At 42.3% G+C, this 11,850-nt stretch overlaps 1 protein-coding gene across 1 annotated transcript; it reads right to left on the reverse strand.

The window, feature by feature from the left end:
• Positions 1–1,233: 1,233 nt before the first annotated feature.
• SOX4 (SRY-box transcription factor 4) lies at positions 1,234–5,917 on the reverse strand. The gene has a single exon (XM_014057900.2). The coding sequence runs from the start codon at positions 4,958–4,960 to the stop codon at positions 3,665–3,667; it is 1,296 nt and encodes a 431-aa protein (XP_013913375.2). The 5' UTR covers positions 4,961–5,917; the 3' UTR covers positions 1,234–3,664.
• Positions 5,918–11,850: the final 5,933 nt, after the last annotated feature.

Raw genomic sequence — 11,850 nt, forward strand, 5'->3', positions numbered from 1 at the left:
CATATATCATACCCTGGTAGCTTATAGAAACCTAACCCAACCCATGTAGTTAGTTTATGGTTCACTAGGTCCTGCAAGCAGATTGTGTAAACCACGGTCAAGCAAACAGTAGATAAATTATCATGTAAACACAGCTCATCTATTGTACTCTAGGAATCCATGAAGACAGTGTCCATCCAGTACTGCGCAAGTTCATCATCGAAACATTGTCTATTTAGAATGGAGCCATTATTGATGTTTTTGTGACATTCTCCCATAACCATACCAGTACTTAGCAGCCCATTAAATGTGCTCACAATTTACGGGATTCATTTGAAAAACAAACGTACTTTAAAAAACTTAGCTTATTTCCAATTAAGGACTTGTTTAACATTTAAGTATTAAGTATAATTTGAGCAGCGATATATTCAGTGCATATGCATTCACAGTGGAATTCAATTCGAAGTCTGAGTTTGTGGCTATGTAAGAGGTTCTTCCCCCACCCCCAGTTGGTTTGCAGTGCATATTCTAAGCTTCATCAAAGCTGCCACAATACTTAACAGTTCGCCTACTGACCTATTTCACATCTGCTTGAAAAGGGGTTATATAAAAGACAAAGGGCCAGATGACACCTTGCAAAGAGACTCACACCAAGAAAAAGACTGTTCATAGTGTGTATTTCTGTTCCCAGCTCTCTGCCTGGTTTTTGTTATAGGGTCTTCTGCAATTGGTTATGGGATACCAGAAAAGGGAAATAAGTTTGTTATTTTGGCAGTGAATCGAGCTAAGAGCATTTAAATTATGTTTTTTTCTTCAAAGAATAGAAGATAAGCTTGATGTAATTCTTCAGCTATAAAATTCACTTGGAAACTCTAGAAGTGCCCCAATCAAGGATGTTAAGTCAGGAATTCACATTGCAAGGTCACATTGATAGGACAAAATGGTTATAGGGCTTTTTAAAGCACATTCCTTTCTAATAGTCTTCTCTGAGCCCATCTCCCATTCTAGTCTTTTGGCCTTTCACTGAAAATGCTATTAACATTTCCTTAATACATGCGTATTCCTAGAAAGCATGCAAGCATAGAACACATCCAAAGATGCACAGCTATGAAGCTTCAGTGGGAGGGGAGGGGGGCAAAGGACACATTTCTGTATTAACAGCATATACAAGACCCATCACTGTAAAATGTTTTAATTTCACAGGGCAAAAAATACACAGCCAGAAAGTCTAAAATAATGACAATAGGACCAGGGTTTTAGGGTTCAGTTCCAGCTGATTTTATTTCCTTTGGGGAAAAGGTTATTTACAGAAAGAATATTGACAATCTGACAGGCAGTGAACTTGGCTTTTATTAGCCAGCTTTCCCCTCCCCTCCCCTCCCCACCCAACATTGTTATTATGGGCAGATCCTTAGACAAAGATATTCCACACAGCATATTGCACAGGATGGATGACCAAAAAACGAAAAAGGAAACCAGATTAAAAAACCCTTAACGGAACCTCTCCATTAGGCAGATGTCCTCATGCCTGTCATGTTATATTAACATACATAAACACACAATCTTTTTTTTGCTTATTATTATACAGACTTAAATGTACAAAGATGTTTTCACTTTTTCTCATCTTAAACACAACAGCTATAAACCTGAATACATATGCTATCATCATGCCATAAGAGACTAAAACAATTATACTCAGCGACAAGTATAAGGATTAAATAGTCAAATACAAGAATGAAAAATGCAGTACATAAGTGTTGCGAACTCAAATCGGCATTTAGATAGGTCCAGTGATTTAAATGGCATGGTTTTCATTTACTTTTGTTTTTGCTTACAAAAAGTGCAAAAGATGTGGTTTTGAAGTTAAAGCTACAGGATCCCTTTTTCCTGAAAAATATTGTTTTCTCTGTACAACGTAACGTTTATTTTGAGGGAGGATTTGTTAGAAATTAGCCCTACAGTGGATTAGAGTTCAATCCCTCTCTCAACTCACAAGTAGAGTCGAATGGTAGATAGAAGAGATACTGTCTCTTTAAGAAGCCTGCAGATTGGAGTGTAAACATGATGAAAAGTAGGGACTGATTTTTGAGTGAGAGAGATTAACCAGCAGCCCTATTTATAATCAGGAAATCCAAAACAGCAATTTACACCCCTTATATATTTTTTACAAAAATACACTGAGAAAATAATCAAACGTTTTCATCTTCTCTTCTGTTTTTAAAAGTGTCAAAAGTCTACATTTAAATATAAAAATTAAAAGTTAAAACTCTAGCCCTTCAGTGAAGGTGACATAAAAATGGTGTGGGTAACAAACAGAACTACCAAAAAAGGACAAAGGAATACGAGTAAAAACATTTGGCCAGTATAAATACTTCACTTATAAAATGGCATCCAATTCCATTTAGAAAGGAAAAAAAAAAACATTTCAAGAATGAATCCTGGTGTGAAAAAAGTCTTCATTTACAGCTACAGAGGAACACACACGCGCACGCACACACACATACACACACACTGAGGAAAAATTTGGTCCTGTGTTCATTTTGAAGTCCAGCACAGATTTGAGTTGCGTTTGAATCCTTTAAAGAGTTAAGAGTGAAAAAAAGCTGGTGATAATTTTTGAAGGAATCAAACATAGCGCCATCTATCTGCTTTTTATATTATTCTAACACTATTCTTTTTAAACTGTTCAACAGTCTTACAAAAAAAACTCCAAAAGATAGGATAACATGCTATATTAAAACCCACCAGAGAAATAATCCAACACCATCACGATTCTGAGTAAGAAAAACACATTTTTTGCAAGAAAAGAGCAATCGCCCTCAATTTCCCCTGTACCACATTATTAGACAGTTGGCATGTTCTATAACTGTCTCAGTTTACAAAAAAAAAGTTATGCGTTGCTGAAATTCCCACATATGATTTCTATGGACATAAAGGTAATGCGTGGCAAAGAAAATCACAGCCACCTTCTCCCACATACGTGCAAATCCTTTTCCGTTTTTATTATTGTTTTCAGCCAAATTTCCAGTTCGGTTTTCAAATGCTCCTCTCGCCTTTTCATCCCATTTCAGTCCAGTTCCCAGGGCCATTTCCCTTTTGATGTACAAAGAGAACCTTCCAAAAAAATGCAAATTGACTGCAGCTCTGCACATTTGTTCTGAAGCACCCGAGCTTTCGCTCCTAACCCATAATACACAACCTAATACACATAGCAGAATCTACTCTCTCTCCCTCCCTCCAATCCAACAAGCAAAGATGTGCACGAATTCCACCCCCCCCCCTCCTGCTTGTAGTTGTCATTCCTGTTTAAGCCACTAGATTCTCACCCAGAGTCTGAAACGTGCTTCTCATTCTTCGGCTGCAAAAGGAGGATGAAACGTGAACGAAGCAAAAGGGGGTGGGGATCGATTTTTAGTCCGGTGTTATTTCTGCGGTAGCTTTCTCGGTGGAGAGCGCGTTGGCCGCGTTAGCGAAGTAAGAACCACGCGTGCACACACCCCTCAAGTCAGTTTCGGTAACGGGGGGCGGGGGACCATCCTCAACCGTGGGTGAAATGCTCGCTCTCCAGTTTTGCAGCGCGCCTGGGGGGTTGAACGCCATGTCCGCGTCTCTCTCTCCTTCCTCCCCGCCACCCCCCCAAGCGCGCCGTTTGCTCTCCTCTTAATCCTTCGGTCCCCCCGCCAACTCAGTACGTAAATACCAAGTTGGAAATGCTGGATTCGAGCCAGTCTCCCGAGATCATCTCACTTACCTCCGGGGTACAATAGTCTGGGAATTCAAAGTGAGAGCCCGAGCCAGGCTCCAAGTTAAAATCCAGATCCCTGTCGAGGACCGAGGAGCTCAAACTCCCCAGGGCCATGCTGTCGAAGCCCGGGCTGGGGTTGAGGTCCAACAGGTCGTCTTCGAACTCGTCGTCCGAGGAGGAGGAAGCGCAGGAGGCGGAGGAGGAGGAAGCCGACGAAGAGTGCGAGGTCGAAGGCGTCGGCGACGGCGCCCGCAGGCTGGTGTAGCTTCGGTGGTCCGACGGGGAGCAGTCGCCCACGGGGGAAGAGGAGGGCTCGCCCCCGTCCTGCCGCCCGCCCACGGCCGCCACTTCGTCGTAGAGGCTCAGCGGGTCGCTGGCTTCCGTGGAAGTGCTGAGGGTCGGGCTGGCCGGAACGGCGCCGCCGGGCGACGAGTGGGAGAAGAGGTAGAGCCGCTTGGCCTTCTTCTCGGGGAGATGTCGGCTGCTGTGGCTGCTGCTGCTGCTGCAGGGCGAGGAGGAGCCCGGCGAGGCGGCGCGGGATTTGTAGAGAGAATGGTGCTCCGGGGGCAGGAGGGCAGCCGGCTGGTCCGATGGAAAAGAGGACGGAGCTTTCGTGCCGCCGCCGCCTCCACTCGGGCTGAGTTTGGGATGCGGCTTGCCGGCGCCACTGGGAGAGAGTTTGGCGGCGCTGCCCTTTTTCTGGGCAAGCTTGGAAGAGTTGGAAACAGCAGCGGAGGCGGCTGCTCCCTGATTGCCGCCGCCGCCGCCGCCGCCGCCGCCACTCCCTCCACCCCCGCTCTTCTCACCCGGCTTCCCAGAGTTCGTGCCCGATTTCACCTTCTTCCTTGGTCGGTACTTATAGTCGGGGTAGTCCGCCATGTGCTTGAGGCGCAGCCGCTCCGCCTCCCGGATGAACGGGATCTTGTCGCTGTCCTTGAGCAGCTTCCACCGCTTGCCCAGGCGCTTGGAGATCTCCGCGTTGTGCATGTCCGGGGACTGCTCCATGATCTTCCTCCGCTCGATCTGAGACCACACCATGAAGGCGTTCATGGGCCGCTTGATGTGCCCGCTGGGCGTCTTGCACCAGCTCGGATCGTCCGCTTTGCCCCCCGTCGAAGCGGTCGAGCCCGGAGTGGGAGAAGAAGCGATGCCCAGCTCGATGCCGGCTCCGGAGTCCGAGCTCTCGCCGGCCAGGAGGGCTTCCGTGTTCTCCGCGTTGTTCGTCTGTTGCACCATTTCGGGGGGTCGGCGCGCGCCGCAGCGGCTGCGGGGAAGTCGGTGGGGCTCAGCTTGGCCACCCGCTTGGAACAAGACCCTCAACTTTGCCGGTCAGTCGGAGCCCTCCAAGCCCCCTTTGGCCAGCGCTTCGTCAAGTCCCCCGTTACTTAAGGCACGACTCCCTCCGGGAAGTAGTTGTAGGTCCACACCGCGTTTGCCTCTTCCAACACTTGCGCACGCCTCTCGCCGCAACTTTGCACCGCGAGTTTAAGAGCAGACTCCCGGCTCTAAGTGGAAAGAGTGCCTTTCTTTTTTTAAAAAAGCAAATAAAAAACAAAACAGCCGCCAATCCCAGTTCTCTCTCTCTCTCTCTTTTCCACCTCTTCCCCCACCCTGGCGTTCACAAGTGGGTGGTTTTTTCCCCGTCTTTCACTCTCTCCTAATACTGTACTCGAGGTGTCTCGGCAGAAGCAGCACGCCCACTACTAAAAAAAATCTTGAAGATAGACACACAAAAACCCACTAAAAAAATTGAAAATGCCCACGTCGGCAAGCGAAACCGGTAATAACGATTAAAAAAAATTTCTTCGTCCAAAGAACTCGTAATTAGAGGGCTCAAGAGTTTTTTCTATGGTTATTCAGCGGCTGCCAGGGAGTTAGCTGGGGGTAAAAAGCCCCGCTCGTGCAACCGAGTAGCATTAATAACCGGGTGTCTTCCCAATAGGAAAAACAGTGACTGGTGCAGCAAATGCATAGAGTCCCGTCTTGCTCGCCTGTAGATGCACAGCCCCCCCAAAAAGGAAAGAGACATGTACAAACCGGGATTACAGACTTGGCTTCTTCCCCCCGCCCCACTACACACACTTTCTCTTGCTGCAAGCTTAGAGCGGCGCTCAATTCCGCCTCGTGCGGCTTTATCCTTCCTCAGCTCTTTTCTAAGCCAATCGTAGGCTGTATCCAACGCTCCGTCGTGCCAAAACCCCGCCCCTCGGTTCCGATTGGCTTGGAACCCAATAACCGTGTGCAATGAGAAGCTCCAAATCTGACCTCATTCCAATTTACACAAACTTTTTAAAAGGGCCAGAAGTGCAACTGAGATTTCTCCCCCCCGCCCCGACATCACCACATATAGACTCCCTATTTTTTTACGTTTGCGTTTCTCCTACTTCCCTGCGTGTGCGCCTGCGTGTGTATTTGTGGGGGCGCGCCCGCGCGCGTACGGGCGCGCGAAAGAGAGAGAGAGACAGCATGCTTAGACGGACCCAGTATGAGAGTGACTGAGCTTGTAAAGAGCGCGCAGCTGCGCGCCTGTGCGAAACTCTCCTCCAGAAAGGGGTGGGGAAGAGACATCTCTGGCCGCTATGTTAGAGGGGGGGGGATGGAGGAAGGAGGCGTTCCGTGCCGGGAGCTTCAGCATCTGCCTAGAAATCAAAGCGACTGCTTGCCTTACCTCGCCAAGAAAATAAAATAAAAATGACACGTGCTTTTGTTTAATCTCCTTATTCTGAGACTTGATAAGGAAACGGACCATCCGCTGCCAATACAATTAGTACCTTCACCCTGCTGCGCAGTATTTCTCTTACATCCCCCCACCCCTCAAGATCCATGCGAGCAGGGCTTGTTTTTTCCAATTAAAAAGATTTTGGCTCGGGGTATATCTAATTAAATCTACAAGTCAGTATTTACAGTGTATACAAAATACCTCTACCTGCTTCTTTGCAGTACGTTCTTCATATGCAGCAGCTTCGTCCTACTTCCCCCTGGTCTGCCTGATAAATGTTGTCAATCAGCTGAAGCTCTTAAAGCCACCCACCCCCACCCCCCAGAAGGGCTAAATGGATTGGATTGTGCAAGGGGCAGTCTTGTATTTCACAAATTACAGTATGGAGAGCAGTCCTTTCTCCTGTCACTTTTGCTCCCTCCCCCATCGTCATCTTGGGGAAAGGTCTGATCCAGCAGACTTGTAACAAGACTGGCTTACAGGGCAAATAATGCAGTTAGTATCATATACTTCCCTGCGTTTCTCACTGCTGTTCAAGTATGCTGCATCTTAACATTACACTTCCCCTTGTACATTTCCCTGATCTACATTAATTCCACGCGAATCAAACTGGCTTAGCAGTACCCATTAAATCGATGTGTGTGATGAATTACGTGCTGAAAGACGGTTATCCCTTTCACATATTAGTAATGACAGCGACTGACAGTGGTCCTTGAAGACTTTTTAACCTCAAAAATGACAAGATGAAATTGATCCTTCAACACCTGTACGTAGGTGTGTATCTAAAGTACAAACCCTTTACAATAAAGGTTGGTTGATGCTTAGTAAAAGATGTATGTGACGTATTACCATTTATTTATCATATACACTGTGTATGGCCAACCAGCACAAACCAAAATGACTCTGGGTGGCATCGTGATCAAAAGTCACCCAGAGTCATCTTTTGATGACAATTGTTCATTCTTCAGATCTATATAAATCTGAAGAATGAAAAATAGTGATCAAAAGACTACCAGAGACAGAATCTAACCAACAAAAGGGTGCCCGACAAAAGCGCGCCCGACAAAACCGTGATGACAAAACCGCGAGTTCTAAACTACGCCGACGAATGAGCACTGAAACGCGCCGACAACAGCGCACCGACAGAAGCACGCTCTAAACCTAAACCTAACCCTAACCCTAATCCTTAACTTGAATCACGCTGTTGTCGGCGCGCTGTTGTTGGCGCGCTGATGACGTCGCAGTTTTCGCACCGCGGTTTTGTCAACGCGCTTTTGTCATGCGCGCATTTGTCGGGTCACGAACTCTAGCTAAACTAAACCTATGAATGTAAGGCATTAAAGTTGCCTTAGCAAGTCTAATATTAGATAAATAACTGAAAGAGTAGAATAGGATATCTGACAGAGGAAAACCTGTCCCTCTCTTTATAGTGGTTTGATCCTCTATAGTCAGAATCTACCTGAATCAGGTGGCATCACAGCAGCTAAAGTTAGGTTTGCTTGTCCAAACGCTTCCAATTGCTGGACTGATGAAAAATCTCCCTCTCTCTTTCTTCTTATCCTAAGTAAAGTATTTATAAAGAGAAACAGAAAAGGCAATAAATAAATATTTTTGCTCCACTAGTGAGTCATCCTTGGGCCTATTCTACTTTGGGACTACTTTATTATAAAACCATTATAGATATGTTGTAGGTAATGACTGGACAGCCCACCTAAACTTAGTATAGGCTGCCAATCAGTGGTGGTATTCAGCAGGTTCTGAACAGTTCTGGAGAACTGGTAGCAGAAATTTTGAGTAGTTCAGAGAACCAGTAAATACCACTTCTGACTGGCCCCACCTCATCTATTCTCTGCCTCCTAAATCCCAGCTGCTCAGGAGGGAATGGGGATTTTGCAGTAACCTTCCCCTGGAGTGGGGAGGGAATGGAGATTTTACAGTATCCTTCCCCTGCCACACACACCAAGCCATGCCCACAGAACCGGTAGTAAAAAAAATTGAATCTCACCACTGCTGCCAATAATGTTAACTTCACACTGTTAATAAGGATTCCAACTACTACTTATGCCAGTTTAATCAAATATATTAAACTATGGAGCCAGAATATTGAGAAGGCAGAAACTACTCACAAGTCACACACCAGGCAGAAAATAATTTACAGAAATGTTTATTTTTCATTTTACCAAACATTTTTTCCTGAAACAAATGATATAAAACAGCAATACATTGTCTGGAGGGGGGCATTGTAAGGGACTGACAGCACCTGATAGTGGTATCACATGTCTCAAAACTCCTTTCTCAACCCCCCACCCACCCAAGAGACCTACTGACTATCAATAGAAATAATTATGAACTGGATGTACAGAGATCTTACTTAATAGAAGACTATTGCCTATATTCTGCTCCTAATCATCTGCACCTAAGAAATTAATGTATGTTAAATAGAATTGTTAGTGTCTTACAAAACTAATTTGAGCTATCTGTTCAGTCTCATAAAAGTAATCATATTTTTATAAAATTATAATAAAGCAAAAGGATTATAATCAAGGGAATCCCAGGCTGTACCCACATTCGAAGACCTTAATCATGCAATCAGTAAAAATTGTATTCAAATATTAAATTTGTATTAAAGTCATTGAATCAATCTCCAATCAAGCCATTTGTTTATGAGAATAAACAGATAAAGTGCTAGTAATTCAGGATTGGTTCAGGTTAGCCAGCCTTAAATATAATGTCATATATAAAAGGCTATTGAGCTCTTAACTTGTTGTACAATATGATATACGAAATAAGTTTGTAGTTGGAATAAAACACTCTTTTGAAAGGAATATTAAAAACAATTAAAAATGCACTATTAATTACATTTAGACTGGATATTTTCCTAAATATGTCTGTCAAGTTTCCTGCATATGATTTTAAAACGTTATAATGCATGCATACGATATCAACTGAAGTTATCCACTTTCTAAAGAATGGCTTTCTAAATCTTATTTCTAGATCTAGATAAATCTTCTAACTTTAAGCTCATAAAGCTAAAAGCTATATTGACAGAGTCTGATCACTGTCTCCAATGTACCCATCTGTAGGACAATTATAACAAACATATTCATGCCCTCTTTGTTTTTAGACTGGTTTTAATTTCAATAAATATTTTCTTTCACTGCTACTTTTGTTGTTGCTACTAGATGTGAAATTTCTACCTGATTTTACTGTTTTTAAACTGTTTTAAATGCTGGGGTCTTCAAATGAACTGAAAAGGTGGGATTCAGAGCATCCAACTAGCGTGGGTGTGTCAAAAATGTTCAGATAGAGGTTGCGGCAATCCACACCCCATCTGATTTGTATGTGTGTCAAAACACATGCATGTACAAGGGGGTACGGTTTCAATCAGTTGCCATGACTGGCTTTTTTTTTTTTACACTTCCCCAGAGATGCCACTTGGAGAGAAAATAAATGTTTTAACATTTAAATCAGGCTGCACAATTTAACAATAGCACTTCAATTTCTTGCTTTTTATTTACAATTTAACTGCACAATTTAACAATAGCACTTCAATTTCTTGCTTTTTATTTACAGAAATAGAATACTGTATACAAAAACATTTGCCTACATTCTGTTATAATGTAATCATACAAAAAAGTAAGGTCAAACAAATAAGTTCAGACCAAAATGTTTTTGAAGGAAAGTCCACCAGAATTCCCAGGTAACTATGCTGATTTAAACCAAGGAATCAATTCAATGTCTTATTTGCTTATTTAATACATTTATATGGCTGCCTATCTCCTATGGATGACTCTGTGCAGTTAACATGTATGCTGACACCCCACTCCTTCTCCCTCCTATGCAGTGTCCCTAGACTTCCCACATCTCCTCTAGGGTCTCTGAAGCTCCATAGCAGATGGGAAGATGGGTAGGCATTTCCCCCACCAGAAGCATTGATTCTGCTCTGGATAAATATACTTAGAAATATCCTCAAATATTCCAGTAATGCAAAATGACAGTAATTTTACTGGCACCATTGCTTTCTAAGTACCCAGTCCTAAATCCATTTACATTAAAATCCCATTTGTGTAAATGATATTAATTTCTAAGAAAGTGCATTTAGGAATTCTGCCTAAGTGCTTACTAAGCCCACTGGAATAAAAACCCTGCAAAGATGCAAATCAACTACTAAATTTCTTATACTACACATACAGCGATAATTTCACTGTGAACACATTCAACACCTAAACACAAGCATATATTTTCTTTATGTACTGCCCCTTTCACAAACATTATTTAATACATGGAAATATAACCGAACATAGTCAATAATAGTAATGAATACATCCTAGTACTCTAACCATATGTTCGTAAGATTTGATTTCAGCCTCATTTTTTTTCTCCAGTCCTGGCTAGTTTATTATTCTAGAAAATTACATTTTGAAGTAGATTGACCCATTGTACTCACCATTAATTGAAGACACTGCTGTGCCGTGGGGTCGTTTACACGTTCGCTAAACTATGCACTATGTTTATGCCACAATGATTGGGTTCACATATCATATAATGTGCAATCTGTATTTTTCTGGAGCCTAAAAGTGTATATCAAATCAAATGAAATCTTTATTTAGCAAAAGCCATATATATATATATATATATATATATATATATATATATATATATATATATATATATATATATATATATATATATATATATATATATATATATATATATATATATATATATATATATATATATATATATATATGATTTTTTACAACCCCTGGTAAGCCCCAATTATGGGAGGAAGCTAACTGCTTCCATCATCTGTCATTCGGCTCGTCACAAGAGTCCATCACGACAGAAACCCAATATTTTTACTGTTGCCTTTGTTATATTTGTGTTTTTTTATTTGTGCTGATAAATAAATGCCTAGTATGCCTAGTATGCAATATAGCCCAGGTTCAAATCCCAGTAAGGGTATGGCTAGCTGATGAGAGCTAAATAGCTTGAAATAGATCTATACTAGTCTCCCTTTATTTATTTATCAGCACAAATAAACACACACACACACACACACACACACACACATATATATTCATTTAACAAGATTAAAACACAAATTAGGGAAAAAATGTTACTCACAAGTGAACAATGGGAATTAATGCAATCTGAGTTCAGTTGATTTGCAGAATCACCTATTATTACTGCATCTTACCTGAAACATTACAACATAGCAAAATTACTAGGAAGGGGAATTAAAGGATATAGTAACAGATAAAAAATTACTCAACACTTTCTTTCCCTTATTGTTCTTCTGCTTCCACAGAACTTATATATCATACTGCTCTTTAATTAAGAAGTAAACTAATAGTTTGTAAATATGTTTGTGTGAATGCATGTTACATTTAGTTCAATGCTTATT

The sequence above is a fragment of the Thamnophis sirtalis genome, unplaced genomic scaffold, assembly GCF_051295495.1.
Source record: "Thamnophis sirtalis isolate CommonGarterSnake01/CBP01778 unplaced genomic scaffold, rThaSir2_p1.2 scaffold_2, whole genome shotgun sequence".
Lineage (NCBI taxonomy): Eukaryota > Metazoa > Chordata > Lepidosauria > Squamata > Natricidae > Thamnophis > Thamnophis sirtalis.